We start from the raw sequence: 22,674 nt of genomic DNA on the forward strand, positions 1-22,674 counted from the left end.
CATTCCCCTGGGAGCCGGCTTACCTTCTGTGGCTTGATTGCAGGCTATTGGTGCCCTGTGTAAGAACCCTCGGGGTATCGGGGCACCGGTTGCTTATTTACCCATCCCTGTTGCGCTTCGACGTTCCCTAGGGGTGGAAGTTGGTGTTGGTCCGGCTAGTAGCCTGAAGATTCCTTGGTTTGAAGTATCTTAGGTAGAAAGTCCTTTCAATGTTTTCATCCCTTGTGGGCCAAATACAAAATTGTCATGAAAAGAGCACGTTTAAGAAACTACTCAAGACACAATTATTTGTAGATGCCTTTTTCTAGTCAATAATGGCCCTCCCTGGCAAAGCTGATGAACTTTTCATGACCTTTTTTAACATGGTTTTAGTTTGTAGAAATGATTTTTAAGGATTATTTGTATGTTTATGCTATGATGATTTTGTTTTAAATTATATGTGTAATTCTGTAAACCGTTTAGTTTTAAACAGTATATAAATTTTTAAAATAAATAAATCTAACGTGCCAAAAAGGAGGCATAGAAACATGATGGCAAATAAAGGCCAAATGGCTCATCCAGGCTGCTCATCTGCAGCATCTACTATCTCCACCTCTCCCTAAGAGATCCCAAGTGCCTATCTCACGATATCTTAAATTCAGACACAGTCTTTGTCTCCATCACCTCTACCAGGAGACTATTCCACACATCTACCACACTTTCTGTATAAAAATATTTCCTTAGATTATTCCTGAGCTTATCACCTCTTAACTTCATCCTATGCCTTCTCATTCCGGAGCTTCCTTTCAAAAGAAAGAGACTCATTTCATGCACATTTATGCCAAGTAAGTATTTAAACATCTCTTATCTTATCTCCCCTCTCCTGCCTTTCCTCCAAAGTATACATATTGAGATCTTTAAGGCTGACCATCAACCATTTTAGTAGCCTTTCTCTGAACTGACTCCATCCTGTTTATATCTTTTTGAAAGTGCAGTCTCCAGACTTGTATACAATATTCTAAATGAGGTCTCGGCAGAGTCTTATACAGGGGCATCAGTGCTTCCTTTTTCCTATTAGCCGTACTTCTCTCTATGCACCCTAGCATCCTTCTAGCTTTCATTTTCACCTTTTCAACCTATTTGACCACCTTAAGATCATCACATCCCAAATCCTGCTGCTTTTTCATGAAATGAAAGTTCTTCACCCCCTAAACCGTACCTTCCCTTGGGTTTTTGCAGCCCAAATGCACGAGGCAAAATTTACCTGGCAGCCTTACAGCAATATTATTTACAAAAATGTTTAAAAGAATAGGCCCAAGAACCGAACCTTGAGGCACACTACTGGCAACATTCCTTTCCTCATTGACCACTACCCTTTGTTGTCTTCCACTCAACCAGTTCTTAATCCAGTCTGTCACTTTGGGGCCCATACCAAGGACACTTAGCTTATTAGATGCCTGTGTGGAACACTGTCGGAGGCTTTGCTAAAATCTAAATACACAACATTTAGCACATCCCTCTATCCAATTATCTGGTCACCCAGTCCAAGAAATTGATCATATTTGTCTAACAAGATCTGCCTCTAGTGAATCCACTGGATACCAGAAACTGCACTATTCTGTTTTAAAAGTGTTTCCATTAATTTATTATCACAGAAGTCAGACTTACCGGCCTATAGTTCCCTACTACTTCCTTACTCCCACTTTTTGTGGAGATGGACCACTTCCACCCTTTTCCAGTTCTCCACTACTAGAGAAACATTGAAGAGGTTAGCCAGCGGAGCCACCAGAACTTCCCTAAGTTCCTTCAGTACCCTTGGATGTACATCATTTGGCCCCATCACTTTGTCCACCTTTAGTTTAGTTATCGCCTCACAAAATCAATCAGGGTCTACCACACCTCCATCCTTATTTGCATTTGTCTTCTGCTGTCCCGCTTCCGGCGTTTCAGCTGTGAACACAGAACAGAAATATTTATTAAGCAATTCAGCTTCTACATATTTCTCCCCGTCACCTTTGAGTCTCACAATGCCACCTTTGCAATTCTTCCTATCACTAACATATCTAAAAAAAATGTCTTGCCCCCCCATATTACTGTCAGCTTTTTTTTTTTTTTTCTTCCATTTGCAACTTTGCTTTCCTGACTACTCGACCATCCTCTCTCAACTTTTCCAGATATTTTTGCCTGTCTTGCTCGTTCTTTGATCTTTTATAGTTTATGAAAGCTAACCTCTTTTTTTTTTAGAACAAAAGCAGCTTTCTTTTCCTCTTACTTACAAAATGGTTTGTTACCCTTATAATAGCTCCTTTCTGTTTTGTCCATTGCTTTCCTACTACTTCTAGATGTTCCCATCCAGACAATTCTTTTACGTAATGCCCCATCTGAACAAATTTAGTTTTATTAAAGTCTAGAACCTTTACTTTTGAATGAGTGTTCTCTACACCTGTCTTAACATTAAACCACACCATGCAATGATCATTGGATGCCAGGTGATCTCCCACCATAACATCAGAAACACTTTCCCAGTTTGTAAGCACTAAGTCCAGTATGGCTCCATTACCAACTGCTGGAACAGTTCTCCTTGTAGAGAATTCAGGATCTTCCTACTTCTAGAAGACTCCACAATAGGGATATTCCAATCAACATCTGGTATGTTAAAATCACCTGTTGGCAATACTTTCTCTTGTAAAGCATATTCTAAATGTCTGCTATTAAATTTCTGTCCACTTCTTCTGTCTGTAAAGGAGGCCTGTATATCGCACCTATGTAAATACATTTTTCATTCCCTCTTTCCAGATTGACTTACGGTGCCTGATCTGCAGTTGTGTGGTTTTTAACATATAATGCCATTCCCCCATTCTTTTCTTCCTACCCTGTCTTTCCTGAACATATAGCCCGGTATAACTATATCACAGTCATTTTTCTCCATGAACTACATCTCTGTGATCGCCACTAAATCTAACTCAGCCTCTTCCATCACAGTCTGTAGATCCAGAGCCTTGTTTCCCATATTTTGAGCATTAATATATACTTCTTTCCAGACATTGCCCCCTTTTCTCATTTGTGTAGAGATATTTAGTGATTCACTTAACCTGAGGGTTTATACTCACCTGGGGGCTTTGATCACCCTGCCCCAATAATTCTAGTTTAAAGCCCTCTTCATAAAGTTAGCCAGTCTGCTGCTGAAGACATGCGTCCCAAAAAGGCCCTTATCTGTAGAATGCAAGGCTGTCACTGGTTGGTAGATTTTCAAGACGGTAGCAATACACAGAGGACTTTGTCACTCAAGGCTTTATAAATCAAAACCAAAATCTTAAATTCAGATTAATTGGCCTAACCAGTTTATTTATAATCCTGGAGTTTATTTATAATCCTTTAATATGAACGAAACAAGGAGCACATCCAGATATAATTAATTTAGATCTGAATCATGGCATAATAAATGCATTAAGAATGCTTTTATAGTGAACAGCACAGATTTTAGTGGCTGTGTAGTCTATGAATGCACAAAATAAATAATTCTGTAGGTAATAGTGCAGGCCGTCGCCAGGAATCTTTGTCTTGGTCATGTAATGCTTGTGAATTAGTGATTTCAACCATATTGTACTGAAGGAGAAGAAAGGTGTGTAGCAATTCTGCTTTCCTAGGAGCAGCTATCATTAGCCCTGTCCCTGGTTTGGTTCTGAAACTTGTTTCACACTTCTCTCTCTACTTCTCAGATTGCAAAAGCCGAGAAGCTGAAGCCGTTGGAGTTGGAGCTGAGGCGACTGGAGGATCTCTCTGAATCTATTGTCAAGGACTTTGCTTACATGAAGCAGCGGGAAGAGGAGATGAGAGACACCAATGGTTAGAATGAAAAGAAACACAAAATATGCAAGAGATCTCTGGATTTCTCTAGGCTCATCCTGATACAGATCATAAACTCTGCCTGCCTTGCTTCTTCTCCATCTAATCCTTTCTACTTTTCTGGATTTTTCTTCTCCAATTCCTCCCCGCTCCTACTTGGAGTGGGGGTGGTCTGTGCTTTTCCTGGGGGTTATCTATCACATCTCCACCAGCAGGGGGATCCTTTGTGCCTATCTCAGGCATTACACCACTTTCCCACCACCGAAGCTCCTCTGTAGTATTTCAGGCTTTAATCATTTCTGTAGTGCTACTAGGCATATACAACGCTGTACATGTTATATGCAGGTACTTTCTCTGTCCCTAGTGGACTCACAGTCTAAGTTTTTGGTGGATTAAGTGACTTGACCAGGGTCACAAGAAACTGCGGTGGGAATTGAACCCAGTTTCTCTGGTTCTCAGGCTACTGCACTAACCATTAGGCTCTTCTGGTCTTGTCCTGGACTTTATCCCTCACTCCTTCTTTCTGTCTCCTGTTCTCCATTTCTTTTTCTTTCTTTTTTTATAACTTTTAGCATATGGTTTACGAAATGTCCCTGATTTTGACTGGTTGACCCCCAGCTCATGGAGGACAAGCTCCTCCTGTCCCTGATTCATGCTTTTATCCTTTCGCTACAGTCTTCCCTCCTCCCCCAAGGCCTGCCATGGTGCCATACATATCTCTGCTTCAAAAGTCCCTCCATGCATTACTCCTTTATTTAGCCCAGTGGGGCAGTAAGAAGCACAGCACTAAGAAAAATAATAAGGTGCCCTGTGGAGGGTTTCAGCACTTGTGCTTAGTTGAAGCTCTGTCAACATTCCATCCCCACAACAATAGGAAGTATATATCAGGGGGTGAGACACTGGCAGAACACCACAGAGCTCAGGCACTAGAAGCTTCACGTGGCACTTTAATGTTTTACTTGTGCTGTGCTTCTTTCTGCCTTGGCCTCGTTGGGTAAAGGAACCATTCCAGGAAGGCAATTTTGATGGAGGGAAAGTGGTGCTGGTTGGTGGTGGGAGCAAAGAGAGAGGGGTGGAGTTGCTGGACTGGAAGGATGAGGAGAGTGTGAAAAGAAGAGTACCCGTAAGAGGAATGAACAAAATGTGGGAATAAAATGCTAGAGGAAGAGGATGAGAAAAGAACTCATAAGGAAAGAGAAGAGGAATTGGGAGGAGAATAAGAAGGATAAAAAGGGAGACCATCAAGAGGTAGGAAACACACATAGAGAAGGAAAAGATTAACATATCCACTGATGAAAGAGAAAATAAGGAAGACACAGAGTTGAAACTGAAAAGAGCAAAGAAGGAGATACCAGAGAATAAGAAAAGAAAGGGAGATGCTGAACAACGAAACCAAGCCAGTGATAGCAAAGGTTGGACATTTTTATTGTCTGATAGATAACTGATTGGTGTAAAATGTCTTGGGAACCAGTTCAGTTTCAGAACATGAACCTGTGTTCCACATGTTGAGGAGTTGTATTTTGTCAGCTGACTTAGCTTTTTCGTTGCACAATTAATTGTCTTGTATGTGGGACATATCACTTAGCATAAGATTTTGGTTCTGGAATCTAAATATTTTGTTTTAAGCAACTTAAATAATGTACTTTTAAGATATATGGAAGTAGAATGTTTGTTTTAGTAGATTATAGCTTTTGTGGTGGAAAGTTCCTCCTGGAAGACCCCACCCACACTCCCCCTGGCCTGGTGGTCCCAGATTTGCAAACCCCAAATCTGATGATTGCCTCAAAGTCTTCCCCGGCCTAATTCTGTCCTTAGATCTATCTTTTACTCTCCCTGTTGCCTGGAGCTTACTGAAACAAAGAGCGTGACAGCAAATAAGGGCCATACTATACAGCCTATTAGTTTGCCCGTGCTTTGTCTTTTCTTACCAAGATCTTTCTATATGCCTTAACAAAAGGCAAAGTGCATTGAATGAATGTAACTGAAATCTCTTGATACCCCCCCAACCAAAATAATCATTTTAGATGATGGAGAAATAATCCCTTCTTCATCACGACCCTAAACAGCAATAATGTAACAGTATTGGCCTTGTAGAAAATATTTGGGTAAACTGCTTTGAAGGTTCAGGGGTAAAACCCAAACGTCATTGACCAGGGGAGGTGGGATTTTTTTTATTTATTATGCTAGCCTCCCTGCTTTTAGTGACTGCTGATTTTTAGATCTGATTGGGTACCAGAATGTTGTATTTAGTGTCAGTCTTGTAAAATCCTGAAGAAGAGCTGCTGTTGACCCAAGGTTAGATGAGGTTGCAATCCCCCTTCCATGACTAATGTGCACTGCAAATCATGCTTTTTTAAGTTGGTAGCATACATGGACCATTGCTTCATAGATTATCAGAAAACTTAGTGATAAGACATTGAAGGGCACGTAGGGGTTGGATTTAATATCTTGGTAGAAGTAAAGGCTGATGTGGCTGACCACTGGAAGGGGGGGAGGGAGGCACTTTAAACAGATTCTATACATTCTTGGGACAGGGATGGAAAGCAGAGGTAGGAAAAAGGTTGTCAGCTAAAAACAACATGGGGGAGAGGTCTAGGCCCTCTGAAATGAAATATGGCCAAGGCTGAGCTGCTTATCTTTCCCCCTGAACCCACCTTTCTCTCCCCCGTATTCTGCCAGTGTTGCTACGCTCATATTAGCCCTTTCCTCAAGTCATCTAATTGGCTTCCTATACTTTTCCACCTACAATTCAAAACTCCTCTGCAGCTGCTCAGTATCTCTCCATTCTTATCTCTCTCTACGCTTCTCCCTGGGAACTCTGTGCATAGGATACATCTCTCTTATCTGTACCTTTCTCCTTTACTGCCAACTCTGTTCCTTTTATCTTGCTGTACTATATGCCTGGAATAGACTTCTGAGTCAGTAGTAGAGAATGACACGGTGGATGTTACCCGCAGCTAGCCACGAGTAGCCGCGGGTAACCCGCCAAAACAGTGGAGGGGGGAAAGGTGCTCACCGCAGGTATGGGGACAAGGCCATCCACTGCCCTGTGAAGTGTTGAATGGCCTTGTCCCCACAGTTAAGGGAGGGAATGCGCATGGTCACCTCCCTCCTTCCTACCTACCCGAATCTATCTATCTCCATCCCTCCCCCTTACCTTCGCAGCGTGTTTTAAGATTTCAGTCTTGTTGAAAGCCGCCGAAGCGTACGTGCAGTCTCAAGCTTCTCCTCTGATGCAATTTCCGGTTGCGTCAGAGGAGAAGCTTCCTCCCACACACGCATGCGACTGCACGAACACTCCGGCGGCTTACAACAAGACTGAAACCTTAAAAGACGCCGCAAAGGTAAGGGGAAGGGAGAGAGATTCACAGACCGCGTGAGGGGTGCTGAAGGGCAGTGAGGTGCCGAAAAGGAAGGGTGGATGCTGTGGGGACGGCGACGGGGCGAGGACGGGGCGGTGAAGAGGATGGTGGTCCGGTGAGGGGGCAGTGATGGGGACAGATTTTTTTCCCCATGTCATTCTCTGGTCAGTAGGTTAAGCTCTGTCTCTGGCTGGATTCAAATCTAGGCTAAAAGCCCACCTCTGTGAGGTTGCTTTAACTCCCTAACTCCTAATCACTTGTTCAGTACTCATGTCTGTTTTCTCATTCCTACTCTAAGTAAGTCCCTAATCCCTTATTTGTCTTGATTAGATTGTAAACTCTGTCCAGCAGAGACTTTCTTTCATGTTTAGTGTACAGTGCTGCATAAGTAGTAGATTAGTATTGGGTAAATAAGAGATCTTATAAGCTTGCTGGGCAGACTGGACAGGCCCATTAGGTCTTTTGTCTCCTTTCCTTTACTAAGTGTTGTTAAGTTTTGTCTATGACTGGGTTAAAGCCCTAAAAGCTAAGAGATTTATTTTCCTTTGTGCAGAATCTACCAGCCTGCGAGTGCTCTATTTCAGTGTCTTCTCCATGCTGTGTCTTGTGGGTCTGGCCACCTGGCAGGTCTTCTACCTGCGCCGCTTCTTTAAGGCGAAGAAACTGATCGAGTGACAGAGGGCAGCTCTTTCGTCATCAAGTTACAATTCTTTCAGGGATCCTTCACTGACAACAGGACTGCCCCATGCCATCGCCACTTCATGAAACCAATTTCATATTGATGATTATGAGTCTGGGGAATGGGGCGATAAGCTGAAATCCTTATCCAGGCAGGCAAATAAAGGAATTGGCCGGTTCCTGCTCCCCCCACCCCAGCAGTTGGTTAATGGTACCAGCTTGTCATAAAGGATAGTAATTGATCAGATACCAATATCTCCTTAAAATGAGGTTGAAAGACCTAGTCATGAAATGATCCCAGTACTTACTACTGAATAAAAATCAAAGGGCATCAAGGACATTCTGCAAAAGGAGAAATAAAGAAACTCTTCCCATCCATTGATTCTCCTGGTTTTTAAAGTTTTGGTTGCTTATGGAAAACAGTGACTGCATCTGTTGGGGTAGCCATTTTGTGCTGCATCTGAGCTTCGGCTTCAGGATACCCCCTACCACTCCTTTTAGAAGACAAGTGACTTAGACATCACTTGCTGCATCTAGTCTGTGATGTCAGCAAGCTGTTACATATGGGAATTAGATAATGTGCTGACATCACTGGCACAAATGGTTGCACCCAATGGTAGTAAAACAATGTTAACATTTTCAATCTACATTTTAAAATGAATTGTTTAATAATAAGAGTATTTCCATCTACCTGGACAGCTTAGCTGTACTTGAATTTTGATCTATGGGTTTCATCCTTAAAAGCGCCACTTACAAACTGGACTGAATTTCTTTACCTGCTTGGAATGGATTTTTGGTTGCTTTCCCCCCCCCCCCATTGGTGGGCAATTACTTGGACTCCAATCATGAATTTGTGCAAGGGGTGGGGTAAGGATTTTGCAGCTTTTAAATAATAAAAATCTTTAGAAAGAAGTTGTGATGTGTGCCTTGCTCATCAAGAATGCATGGGGCAGGCATGTGGGAACTCTTAGGAAGAGAAGGAGATAGTGGTTGCTGTGGATGGACCATGTGGCCTTTATCTGCCGTCATGTTTCTGTTTCCATGGTTTTGGGCTCAGATTAGCTAGGAGAAGGGAATGATCAAGAAACACCTCCTACTAGACAGATAGGTCATTTTTATTTAAGTCCATTACATTCAAATCAAAAGCATAAACTAAAAACATAAAACACACACTTCTTTATCATTTGACACTGTACAGAACTATTTTTATCTTTTTCCCCTCTTATCATTGTTGGTACTTGCATTGTCTAGAAAAGGGATCTATGCATATACTATAGCTACCAGTTTTCTGTCATGGTGAAAACCCCATAGAGTAACAAGCTGCTGCCATGTAATCATAGTCATTTTGTAGACTTTGTGACTTCCAAAGCAGCTGGTGCCTGGTGGAGACTAGTTATGAGAAGAGTTCAGCTAAGTCTGTCTCTGGTAGGACTGTGAAGCCAGGCACGCATACAAACTGAGCTGAATTTCTTTACCTACTTGGAATGGATTTTTGGTTGCTTCCCCCCGTTGGTGTGCAATTACTTGGACTCCAATCATGAATTTGTGCAAGGGGTGGGGGTAAGGATTTTGCAGCTTTAAATAATAATCATCTTTAGAAAGAAGTTGTGATTGTGCTTTGCTGAAGCTTCACCTTTTATTTCCATGTCATGGGAGGTCTTGTAACTAACTGTTCTTTATATACTTGACTTTCCTGCAGCTTTTGGATTGATTTATTCAGGTTGTGAAATTAGCATATTGGGGGAGTATGGTATCAAACTGTTTAAACTATGATTAAAAAAAGACTTATCTCTCTTAGAGACATCGGGGTGGATGTCCAAAATAATTGAATTGGGAAGTAGAAGCTCCTCCTACCTAGCCCATGAACAAATATTCTGCAGCACTTAACCAGACAGTGCTACTGAATATCTTTGTGACAGCTGAGAAGTCCAAGGGTGGAATCAGGGTAGAGTCAGGAGTTATCTGGGCACTGCTGGCTAGCTAACTTCACATTTGACTACATAAAAAGCAGTCCTAACTATGCCCAGTTACCTATGTGGGTGCAGCATCAGGACCAGTGCCCAGAAAGGACCTAATTTAGCTAGAGGTGATCAGCATTTAAAGAAACTCTGATTGCTGCCAGAGTAGAATTTAAGTTGTTGGTGCAGTATTCCTGTAAGTTAGTATAGTACCACCGTTCCTATTTCTAGCTCTCGGTGATTTTACTGTACTAATCTGCAGAGCTCTTTTGGGAGTTCCAAGCTGCAGGTAGTGCTGGGATGTCCAGGATTATTGGTATAAAAGTCCTCAGTTGAAGTAAATTGGTATGCCTGAAATACACAGGTTCTGTCTATTACAAACTTAAAGTACCTGGAAAACTGAAATCTGACTATAAGGCACTAGGCTACTCCACTCCTCTAACGCACACTTTCCCTCCAACATCTTCCAGCTTCCCTCTCCTTGACAGCTTTTCATAAAAACTCCACCCTTCCTCTCCCAGCCTATCCCTTCAGCTTATACTAATGTGTAGTGTGGAGAGTCCCAGTAAGCTGTAGTCTTCTAGTATGGATCTCTTGAAGTTGGACCTAGGTGATGCCCAAAGATCTGTATTCTCATGGGAGATTGGTCACTACTGACAAACTCCTGGGAATGGGGGAAGGAGAGTGGAGCAGTGTTGGCCCTTTGCATCTGGGAAAAGTGTGTTGCTAAACTGTCAGGGAGGTAGGAGGGAAGAGAGAGAGCAATAGATATAGTGAGGACCTCAGAAGCTTTTTTTGCACTTCTCTTTCCTGTCTGCCTCTACAGAATGCCCAAATTCAGCAGTGCAAAGAATTGATTATTCTAGTGCAATAGGTGTGTCATTCTGGACAGTAGGGTATTCTGTCCATGTTCATGAGCTGTGCAGAAGGCACCCATGTCAGGTTTTCAACTCCTTCTCCAGAAGGCTCTTGCTGCCCCCTTCAGTTTTTCCTTCTGAACGCAAGCTGGAAGGTGTCTTTCTGAGCTGCGCTGTAATTTCTTTATTCTAGTTCAATAGGAACATCAGTCTTGATCCACTGGGTTTATGCACCTTCATTTTGGGGGGGGGGGGGAGGTAGAGAGCCTCATTTGCATTTTTCTGTTCCACCTCCCTTCTCCCTGGGCTGTCCTGTACTCTTCAGTTATTTTCTCTACACATGAGATGGTAGGAGCCTGTCCTGCTCATGTTTCTTTCTTTTCAGGGTTTTTTAAATCTGATGAGACTTTTCAGTTCTATAGAAGTAGAGAATGACATGGGGGAAAAATCTGTCCTCGTCACCGCCCCGTCCCTTTCACCGCCCCGTCACCGTCACTGCCATCCCATTCACCGCCCCGTCACCATCCCCGCAGCATCCATATAAGCCTTCCCTAGCAACAGCAGCAGATGAATCCAGAGACCAATGGGATAGCACACATCTACCAGCAGGCGGAGATAGAGAAACTGATTAACAGGTGGTCCCATTGGCTGGCACTCCTCCTGTATCTCCAGTATTCTCTATCTCCCAGCAGGAATGGTCGCTATTCAACTAGCTCCTGAATTCTGGCTGTGACTGGAACTTTATTTTCTCCTGTTGAGGTTTCTCTTCAGTGAGACTGCCATTCTGTTTCTCCTGTTGAGATTTTCTCTTCAGTGAGACAGGGGTGTCAGGCTGAACAGTGCCGGCTTTAGGGATTACACCTGGGCCCCCCCCCCAGGTCCCTGCCTCACTCTCCCTCCATTGCTAGAGGGTCTGACTGGGTCTCAATTTTTTTCTTTCCCTTCTCTGTAAAAAAAAAGAGACCACAGTTGCTCCATTCTGCTCTGTTACTGCTGCTCAACCAGCTTTAACTGGCTTCAACCGGCCCTAACAACAAGCTTGTGAGTATGTTTCTGTTTTTTAATGTTGGTTGAACTTCAGGTTCTGTTTGGGAGTCTTAGTAATGTGGGTTCGGTCAGCGTATGTTTAAGGAATGGATATTTTATTGAGACTAAGTTTTATGACTGGAAATCCGTGGAGGGAGCCGGGACTTCCTGCCCTTTGCATTCACGCGCTTAGTTTCCTTGTTGGTTACAGCGCGGCAGTAGCGGTGCGATTTCATGCTCGCACTTGTTCTCATTGTTGGGTTTCAGTGCAGCAATAGTAGTCCTGTTAATTCTGAGGCTCTCTTTCATTGGTGTTTGTCACGGCCATGTGCAGCTGATTGTGCAGGTGCCGGTTTATAGCAGCGCGCATGAGATGGGACATGTTTTTTTCCAGCGCTGTGGGCCGTTCTTCTGGTTATTCCACGAGTCTGATTTTCTTTCTATACAAGCCGCAGCAGGGTAAATTTTGTGGGGCTTGAATCCAACTATGTTTCTAGGAGCGTTGATGCAGCAGCCACGTGTCAGCAAGAATCAGGCATGCGCTTGGGTCTCCGGCGATAGCGGGAGAGCTGCAGCGTTCCGGTAGTTTGTTTCCAGCTGTCTTTGGTCAGGGTATGCCGGGGCTTCTCTCCTTTCCGGTTCAGACAAGTTGTATGTGTTTCACCAGCTTTGGGACAAGCTTGGGCAGATTTATATGTCTATGTCTGTGTTCCTGCTGTACTCCCTTGAAGGAAGCTGCTTGTTTAATCGGACTCTGGGGTTAGCACTCAAGGGGTTTACCATAGAGACTCTGACCTGTGCTAGGTCACCCAGTCTCGGTTTGTCTCCGGACTGGGGCGACATACGGCATCTCACGGCACGGTGAGATCAGCAGTAAGATAGTGCCCTGTATTTCACGCAGGTATCTCATTGTCTCTCTTGGGGTCCCTGCAGATTGAGCCTTTGTCTGTTGGTAACTGTCCTTATTTGGGCCTCTGTGCTGAGCTGCATGTGTCCAGTAGTGGCACAGGATATATATGCCTAAAGGTAGTACAAACAGTTTCCAAGTTCGGGCTGTCTCTATGGGCATAATGACACTGCGCATCTTCCTGCGGCCAGGACTCTCTTTCTCTATTTCTGAGGGGGCCTGGACTTCAGATTTCCATGCTTATCACGCTGGTTTCTCCTGTTGCCATTTTCTCATGGCACATGCTAGACGCCCCCCCCCCCCCTCCCGACCAGACAGGAAGGGCTGTACAGCTCCTTTTAACCAGGAGCCAGTTATCTATTCTAGCAAACCCACGGAGGATCTCGCGCTATGTGGCTGTTAGCCTCATCCCTGAAGCTCTCATTAGCGATGTGAGCTTTGTCTGATACCTGTAAGGATGCTATTGTTTTCCATGGGGCAGTAGATGCAGCATCTTGATTGAGTCTAGTACGTTTTCACTTTAAAGGACATACGTATTTCGCTCATGTTGCATGGAGTTAGTACTGTTTTCATGGTTCCAGTATATTCCTCTTTACATTGTGAAGCTTGATTTTCTTAGGAGAATCTTCTTGCAGATCCTACAGTTCTCATCCTGCCATTCCCTGACATTCTGCACTTCATTCTGAGGGGATCTTGACTTCTTCCAATGACTCTTCAGGCTTTCTCATGAGGGAGAAGACACTATATTGTCAGGTCAGGGAGCTGTGAAGATTTTTCAGGATGCTTGCAACTTTGCATCCTCCTCAGGTTTCCAGTTCATTCTTGGAGTCTCTATGTTTTGTGTTTCCCTTTTCAGTGTTACTGGTCCTCAGGGCAGTTGTTGTAGTTCTTCGGAAACTAAGGGACGTTGTTCCACTTACTGCATGGTGCCCAAGACGGGGGCATTGGGCAGGCTGGATCCCATTCTGCTGAATTAGTTTCTCAGGGTCAAACAAAAAAAAGAAACTGCAGATATGTACAAGATGCAGGCGAAATTTATTGTGACAAATATAAATATATAAAAACCTTTTTACCAAACAAATGAACCCGACACGGTCCATGTTTCGGACAAACCTTCGTCGGGGGTCCAAGATGAAAAAAGGTTTGGAAAAATATGCCACAAAAATTGTAGAGTAAAAAATGTCATAAACCAAAAGGTCCGATGCGCCGAGAATCGCCAACTGCTGTTTGTTAAAAAGGTTTTTATATATTTATATTTGTCACAATAAATTTCGCCTGCATCTTGTACATATCTGCAGTTTCTTTTTTTGTTTGTTCCTGGTTGGTTTTTTCTGCAGACAAGGTTGGACCTTCCTCCCTTTTTGTTGCTCTTAGTTTCTCAGGGTTACACATTTCTGCAGAAAAACTGGTAGAATATTTACATTTTCCCTATGGACTCCGAATCGGCACTAGGTTTGCTTGCCTCTCTTTGAGCAGCGCTTTCGGTTTTGGCACATGCCATTTCACCTACCCAAGGCTTCAAGAACATTTTAGAAAATGTGGGCAGTGGTACCGTTTTGGCACTACCAGGTGATTCACCTAATTTCTTCTTGACTGACTGCTTGATTCGGATGTCTTCCAGTCGGGCCATTTGGCTGACACGAAAAGGGTGGTTTCTTTTCCTCAGTTCTTTGGACGTGAATCTTCGAATTTGCACAGCGCTCTTTTCTCCTGTACTATTTATAGGTATATCGGGGAGATGTTTTTATTCATATAGGAGAGAAATGTGTTTCTTCCCAGAGACTAGGGTGATGGGTCACAGTCTCAGGTTTGCATTCTTCTTTGGTCACCAAGTCCCAGAGTATGGGATTCTGTACAGGTTATAGGATCCATGTTGCTGACTCCAATGGGAACTTCGGCTTGCTTTCCCATTATAACGCTACAGCAGTCGCTTTTGTTCCGGTGGTTTCTGGTATCTCAGGGCTCCAATTATTTGGTAGGCTCCTCATGCATCGCTCTGTATGATTTGGTGGCTCAGCGAGATTTCTCTTTTCAAAGGCATGCCTCGGTCTTTGCTGGACTAGCTCAGGGCCACCAAACATCCCGGGCTGTCGGGTTGGGGGACTTGGTGCCTTCCATCCTCAGCTCCGGGAGTCTGGTCTTAAGAGGCGACTCAGTACTTGTTCATTCTTCTACTCTTGAGCATGGTCAGGCTACCTTTCTGGAGCTTCAGACCATTCTTCTGGAATGCCGCTGAGGGTCCTTTCAGTCAGTATTATGATGGGGGTATTTCTCTACAGCTTGGGCAGTAGGTGATGTACTCAGTTGCCAGGTACAGTTGTTGTTCTACTTCAGTGGGTGGACCCTCATCTTCCTCTTCTGTTGACAGATCATTTTAAGGGTCAGGAAAAGAGTTTGGATAGGCTTTCTCTCTGCGAAATCTGAGCATGGCCCATTTATTGTATGTTATAGTGTACAGCACTGTGTACGCTCTAGAAAGTGTAAACGTTAATAATAGTGAAATCTTCTACATCCTGGATATTGGGAATTTTGGCTCAGGCGTTCCAGCTCTTTTTATGGACGTGAGATCTCCTGGAACTAGACCTCATGGCCTCGTCTCACAATTCAATGCTTCCTAGCTTCTTCGGTGGGCACAGGGAGTGGGAGTTAGAGGGGGTAACAGCGTGGCTTCTTTCTCACCTCTGGTTTCTCTTTTTCAATGTTTCCCCTGGCTGATGATGGCTTGGATTTGCCATCTCAAGCTCGCTTTCCGGGCACAGTATTTGTAGAATCTCTGGCTTGGCTGCGCCATCCTTGCTATGCGGATCTGATGTGTCTTTCGACAGCTGGACTAAGAAATTTCCTGGTATCTCCGGATTTGCTCACCTAGGGTCCGATCAACATGGATATTCGTACTACTTTGGTATTACGACCTAGCTTTTGAGAAGTCATGACTGACGTGTAAGGGTTATGCGAAGCAGATTGTTTCTTCTCTTATCCAGGCGCTACAGATGTCTTCACCTGTGGCTTCTGCTTCCTTTTGGAGGTTTTTCCTTTCTTGGATACTTCTCAACATTTGCACCCTTCCAGAGTTCCTTTTTGGCACAGGTGTATTGCCGAGGGCTTAGCGTTCAATTCCCTTCAGCTTCAAGTGCCATTCTTAGCTTGTTACAAGGGCTAGGTATATTGCTCTTCGATTACTTCTCAGCTTCATGTAGTTCAGTTCCTTAATGGAGTACGGTATATTTGTACACCTCTTAGAAAGCCCTGTCCGGAGTACAATCTTCAGGTACTTCTTCGCAGTTTATCGAAGGCTTCATTTCCTCCTTGTGCCGTTGAACACGGGGTTTCTTGTGGCCATGGCTTCGGCTCTGCAGTTTTCCAAGTTGCAGGCTTTGTTCAGCGGGGATTCCTATTTCTGATTTCCAAAATCTGGGGTATCAGTTCAGACGGTACCATAATTCTTTCTAAGGAGGTGTCATCCTTTCTTTTATGACACGCTCACTTTTCCTTCCTTCTTCCTGGGAGGAGAAATGGGGGGACGTGCTTCTATTCACTGCATTTTTTTGAAAGTGCATAGCGTTCTCCGCGAGCAAGGTTTCTAATGACTTTTAGTTGTTTAGATCACCTTTTTGTATTCCTCAAGGGATGCCTCAAACATATGGCGGCGTCCAAAGCCTCCATCGCTTGATGGGTCCAGGAGGACATTCTTTACGCTTGCTTGATGGCAGGGAAGCAGTTGGCGAAAGAACTTCATGACCATTCAATCAGAGTGATGGCTACTTCTTGGACTCGGTCCAGAGGTTTTTTCCTTGGAGGAGTTTTGTCTCGCGGCTACTTGGTCTTTCTCTCAGCATTACTGGTTGGATGTGGAGGCGCATGCGGTAGATGCGTTTAGTGCGTCGGTTGTTGCGGAGGCAGCATTTGCTTCCCACCCAGATTGAGGATTGCTTTGCTACATCCCATTGGTCTCTGGATTCATCTGCTGCTGTTACTAGGGAAGGAAAAATTATGTTCTTACCTGTTAATTTTCTTTCCCTTAGACGCAGCAGATGAATCCAGAGCCCCACCCTTTCTGGATATTGCCGGTTTTTTCTTTTGCAACTTTCGAAGTTTGTTTATTATTGTTATTATTCTGTATTATTGCCTTTTGAGATTTGTTATGGGAAAGAAGTTTGTTTTTTTCCATGCTATGCCTATTGATGGTTACGGATGCTTGGGCAAGGAGCTATACGGAGATACAGGAGGAGTGCCAGCCAATGGGACCACCTGTTAATCAGTTTCTCTATCTCCGCCTGCTGGTAGATGTGGGCTATCCCATTAGTCTCTGGATTCATCTGCTGCGTCTAAGGGAAAGAAAATTAACAGGTAAGAACATAATTTTTCCTTAGTACTGCAATATTTAGTTTATTCCTTCCTTATAAATCAAAGTTCTGGCTGCTGAACTAGAGAAAGAGATGTTCAGCTGGCAGGGCTTTGTTTATAAATTTTTATCAATACAACTAATATACTACTTTATCCTAAAGCAAATAAATAAATAAATCAATAGAAAGGGGTGGCAAACCAAAATTATTTACTTTTTAAATTCAATAAAATTATGTTTACTAGAAAGCCTCTCGCATTTTTTTTATTGGGAAGGGGGTAATAGCAGAAATCAATAAAATCTATTTATTGGCCAAAATAAAAATTTTGTTCAGAAAATTATGGATTGTTATACCAAGCTTTTCTACACATTAAAAATTAGAAACAACAAACTCGAAATTGAGGAATGACTGAAATATTATTGTATGTGCATACATATACATATCCCGCAAAAGGGAAAACCAATAACCCGCCACCTGCCCCCCACCCACCCCCCAAAAAATGAATTAGCCCACACATTGCCTTTGCAAACTATATAACATAACCAATCAATTCTCTACGTGTGTGGGTCTTAGAATAGACCACTAGACGGAGAAGGAAGGGGAGGGGACAGGGAGCACCCAGAGAGCGCACATGCGCACATACTCAGCCTCCTTGCTCCTGGATCCAGGGCTGCAGGCGCGCGTTCAGGTACTCCGTCATCCAGCCCGCTATGGACTTCATGAGTGGCGCCATCTCGCGGTTGACACTGCGCACAGCACGCCACCGAACTCCAGGAAGGCCACGATGCGCCCCCCAGTTCATGCCGTCTTGGAACAGTTCGTCAGCCACTGCAGTGAATCGGGCCCGTGCAGTGCAGGGCGTGACGTGCAGCTGCTCAGACATGTGCGCAAAATTGCGCTGGTAGCGGCACGAGAACTCGTTGCCCACCTGGCGCAAAGTGCGGTGCAGTAGCAGCAGCTGAGAGGAGGCGGCGGTGAAAAAGAAAGCCAGCAAACTCGGCATATAAGGTGAGGTGAGGTGGAGGGAGGGAGCTGGCTAAATGCTGCGATCGGGCGGGTGGGTCTGCGGGGACTGCACGATCCTTGATGCCTCACTGCGGAGACAAGACCATTCACCGCTCCATGGGGTGGTGAATGGCCTTGTCCCCGCAGCGACTACTATATTTCTTTCCCCGTTTCAGCGGGTTACCTGTGGCTACTCGCAGCTAGCCGTGGGTAACAACCACCATGTCATTCTCTATATAGAAGCTCCCAGTCTTGGGACATCTCTGGCTGCGGGAGGACACAGACTTTCAGATCAGAAGTCTGTAGTCAAGAAGCTGCCTGCACTAATAGCTCAGGTACTGGTTCCCGCTGGTAAGCTCACCCCAGGTTTTTTCCACAGAGGGCATGAGTAAAGGCTGAACAACTCCGTGGCAGTTCTCTAGGATCAGGCCTGATTGCATTTCTTCTCCCCAGCACAGGTTAGTGAATTGGGTCGGAGGAAAACCGGATTGCAAAGGGCTTGCAAACTGATTGGCACACGATCGGTTTGCTTAGTGAATCTAGCCCTTAATTAGTATATGGGCTTCAATTATGAGCTTTAATAAGTGTGCCTAACCAGGCAACAGTAATCATGACACAATATGGTTTGATATAAGAGCTAAAGCTGAGTGTAGACACAAAAATACCGACTTCAGCAGAATGGACTGCTTTTGCCATGCAGGAAGTGCTACCATGGCTTTGTAAAAGGGACCCTATGAGATAATATTGCTGCTAAGAGTCTGCAGACGGACGGTCAGTTTAGTATGAAGCAGATAAATGTGGGAAGGCCTTCATAAACAAATATGTTTTTAGTAGTGATTTAAGTTTTAAAAGATTATTCATAGGAGACAACTACTGAAAAACATGATTTATAATTTGCAAGTTTAAAGGAATAGTAAAGAGATTCTGTTTTTAGGCGCAAAAGACACACACAGGAAAGTAAGGTATAAAGAAACTAGTGAGAACTACAGGTACACTTGCATGAGGAAATTTGGAAAATAAACAGGGAGCCAGTGATTGTCACTGTCAACAAATTTCAAAGGCTGTATTTTACAGTTTAACCACAGGGTGCCAGTGTTCCACAACAAAAGGTTATTGCCATAGGATGACTTTTATATGAGAAAAGGGTAGGGAAGTTAGAGCTCTTCAACTAGAGAAGAGACAACTAAGAGGAGTGGGTAAACATGAAGTTGGAGGACACACCATAAAGTTACTAAGCAGGATGTTCAAATTAAATTGAATAAAATATTGTTCCACTCAACTCTGAAATTCATTGTTGGAGGATGTGGGAAACTAGACAACCACCTCACCGATTTGCTGACCTCAGCACCAAACTACAAAACCTTCAGAAGAGAAATCAAAACCATGTTATTTAGGAAATTTATCAAGACAAGCTCATGATATAACCGGTTGCCTCAATCTATCTCCAGATCCTAAACGTGCCAACTAAATAGCTATCTTGTAATCTTCTGGATATGACCAGAATCTTCTCTTATTGTAATCCACCTAGAATCGTGAGGTAGTAGCGGAATAAAAGACACCAATGTAATGTAATGTTGAAAAGAGGAAATTCTTGGAGGAAAAATCCATAAACCATTCTTAAGGAGGACTTGGTCACTAGATGTCAATATATAACAGTGGTGTAGCAAGGGTAGGAGGCACCCCCTGCAGAAGGTATTGGTGGAATAAAAGACACCAATGTAACGTAAAAGTGATTAGCGTAGCTGGGTTGGTTTGGTTTGATTTGTGGTTAGTGGAGATGTCTGGAGAGCAGTCTTTCCTAGTGCATACTCGTTTAATCCAGCTGCAGGTCAGTGTCTACATTGCCTACACTGTTGCCTTGTTCTGCTGCAGCTGCTCATGTCAAGTATGTAGTCCTGTAGGGCCAGATGTCTCTCTCTCTGTTACAGTTTTCAGCAAGGAGATCCTGGGTACAGGTCACCAGTTCCTGCCATCAACTTGCAGGGCATATCTCCACCACCATCTGCTGCTGCCTTGGAATTCGGTTCTGAATCTACAAAAGAGGATGAGACAGACAAATTGACGTCCTCCAGTTGCTGTTTCCCCACACTCTCTGCCACACCTGCCTGGGTGTTGTCATCTGCCAGCGAAGCATGCTGTGTGGGCACAGCTGAATGTGAGCTTAGCCTAGCCTCAGCATCCGGACTCTGACTTTCAGTTGTTGGTAAGTGCAGAAAAACATTAGGGGCATGGTTTCCTTGGCTCACAATCACCAATGGACATCATAGACCGTTTATAGCATTTCCCCCTAACACATTGTGCACATATTACAGCTGGATCTAAGCTCTACATATGTTGGTGTTCATTGAGCATTTTAATAAACAGATTTTAACTAAAGGATTCATTGGAATTGGATCAAGCTACTCCAGTTTGTGCAGTGGTGGTTCGTAGGCATTATTAAGTTAAAAACGTATATCCCGCTTAAACCTAAGTGGTTCACAAGATACATAATCAGTTTTTAAAAGCAATACAACAAATATTTTTTTTTTTTTAAACTCTCCAACAGTATTATTACCCTTGTTCATGGAAGATGGCTCCATTATTGCAGCTGTGACGCGAATTGCAGCAGGCAGAAAGAGTATGGAGGAAGACAGGTGATGCAAAAGATAACTATAAGCTTTGTTTGATAGAATATTTGGTTGAACAATTATAGAAAAAGAGTGAACAAGGCCTTGAATAAGCTGCAAGAATTGTATCATATGGTGACGTTCTTGATAAATAGTCATGGAGATAGTCTACTGCATCTCCGTGACCATTTATCAAGAACTTTCCCGTATCACTGGCTGAGAAGATGCTGAATTTAGAACGGAGATAGGAGGTAATAAGATACTGATTAGAGAATATAAAGAGGAAGCTGTGTTGCCAAGTGGACGAGGTTCCCTTTAGTGACTGATGAAGAAGTGTCATGTGCTGTGTGTACACTTATGCCAAGTAGGTCACTGCTGGATCCTTGCTCTCTGGTGGTGGAGAAACTATTAGCTAATAGGGTGGCACCAGTGTTGAAATTTATTATTAATAAATCTTTGCTAGCTGGGCAACTTCCAGAAGTGTGTAAACAGGCCACAGTGAAGCCATTATTAAAGCAGGTGAATTTGCACTCTTTGGTACTAGGAAATTGTAGGCCGATTTAGATGCTGCCTTTCATAGTGAAAGTAATAGAGAAGGTGGTGCTGAATCAGCTGATTGGTTTGTGGAGCAGTCGCACTGTTTAGATCATTCTCAATCTGGATTTAGCTCCACTCATGGATTGGAAACTCTTTTGGTGCCAACTGAGGAGATGATGCGATGTGGTATGGATGAGAATCAGAGCTTTGTCTGGGATATTTTATCTGTCTTTGATGCTGTGGATGTGGTAACTTTGGGTTTTAGTCATGGCACAAATTCCCTTATTCTGGGGCCATTGGCTACCTTTCCCAGGGTCCAGTAGTATTCAGTAACTTTTATGTCAGGGCCACTCTGTATCAAAATGAGCTGAAGGAGAGCTGCCGATTTTCTTCCTGTGAAAGGCCATGACACTACTACTTTGCATTTCTATAGTGCTACCAGACACATTCAGCGCTGTACATTAGCACGTAAGAGATGGTCCCTTCTTGAGAGAGCTTACAATCTAATCATGACAGACAAACAGGACAAAAAGGGTGAATCAATACATACTGCTCAGGTAGGGAATAACAGAAGGAATGATAAGACAGATAAGGTATGGAACTGTAGAAGGAATGACAAACAGATATGGGTGCTTTACAAGTGGGTTGCAGTTAGGACATAAAAGCTGCTTCAAAAAAGTGACACAGCTGACCAAAGTGTGTCCATCCCCACCAGTCCCCCTTCAAAGTTTGCTTTCAGGTATTCTCATAGAGGTGAGCGTTTCCACATATATTTTCTTTATTTACAGTACTGAGAAATGCTTTGTACTCAAAGTATGTGGCTCTTCCCCCTTTTCTGTCATGAGCTTGGGTAAAGAGGCAGAGAGTATCGGGGGAAAAAAGACAGAATGATGATGGAAGTCACCCCAAAGGTCTCTAGGAGCTGCCATTGGCTCCCGGGCTTTGCACTGAAGAACACTGCTATAGTCCAACATCTCAGCAAGGCAAGTAAGACCAATAAATCTTATTCCAATTCTATTACACTCCCCTGCCAGCACTTCCGCCTCACTTTCAAACTTAAGCCCTTTGCAGATAGACTTGTTAAATATACATTCCTTTCACACAAAGACTCACTTACTTCAATGCCTTCTTACTGAATAGTCTTTAGAACTTTTGTGCCTTACAGAGACTCGGATAACTGACTCTGACTTTTCCTATCTATGTCAGATTTGTCCTCCTGGCTATCAATTTCTGTGCTCACACCACACAGTGAAAACATTGGTGGCTTCATGACCAATTGTTCCCCAATGCCAAACAACGTTGATACCTTACCCTTAAAACAGCAGTGTTTTCACTCCATTCCTTTCTCCTGTCTAGATTAAATTTCTCAGGAAACAATCTTCTGCTTCTCATCCCCTAGAAACCACAGGTCCCTCAGCAAATAGTCAAAAAGTTGTTTTCCCCCCATGCATCGTTGTAACTCTCCTCTCCTTCTCCCTCGTTGATTCAAACCACACCAATAGTTTCTCATTCTTTTTCCATCTCCTCAAACAGTGTGGCATCTTCTGCTTCCCTTACAGAAGGGCTATGG

The 22,674-nt window shown here is 43.6% G+C and overlaps 2 protein-coding genes across 2 annotated transcripts in view; both read left to right on the forward strand.

The window, feature by feature from the left end:
* Positions 1–8,777, forward strand: part of LOC117365707 (transmembrane emp24 domain-containing protein 10-like) — a 29,162-nt gene extending 20,385 nt beyond the window's left edge. The window contains exons 4-5 of the mRNA XM_033956406.1: positions 3,699–3,825; positions 7,741–8,777. Of these exons, the coding sequence (XP_033812297.1) occupies positions 3,699–3,825; positions 7,741–7,862 (249 nt within the window). The 3' untranslated portion in view covers positions 7,863–8,777. The remainder of the gene's footprint in view (positions 1–3,698; positions 3,826–7,740) is intronic.
* Positions 8,778–19,782: 11,005 nt separating this feature from the next.
* The window catches only part of LOC117364971 (cathepsin W-like), a 96,290-nt gene continuing 93,398 nt past the window's right edge, over positions 19,783–22,674 (forward strand). Inside the window, exons 1-2 of the mRNA XM_033954732.1 lie at positions 19,783–20,164; positions 20,507–20,594. The gene's annotated coding sequence lies outside the window, so the exon portion shown is untranslated. The remainder of the gene's footprint in view (positions 20,165–20,506; positions 20,595–22,674) is intronic.

The sequence above is a fragment of the Geotrypetes seraphini genome, chromosome 8, assembly GCF_902459505.1.
Source record: "Geotrypetes seraphini chromosome 8, aGeoSer1.1, whole genome shotgun sequence".
Lineage (NCBI taxonomy): Eukaryota > Metazoa > Chordata > Amphibia > Gymnophiona > Dermophiidae > Geotrypetes > Geotrypetes seraphini.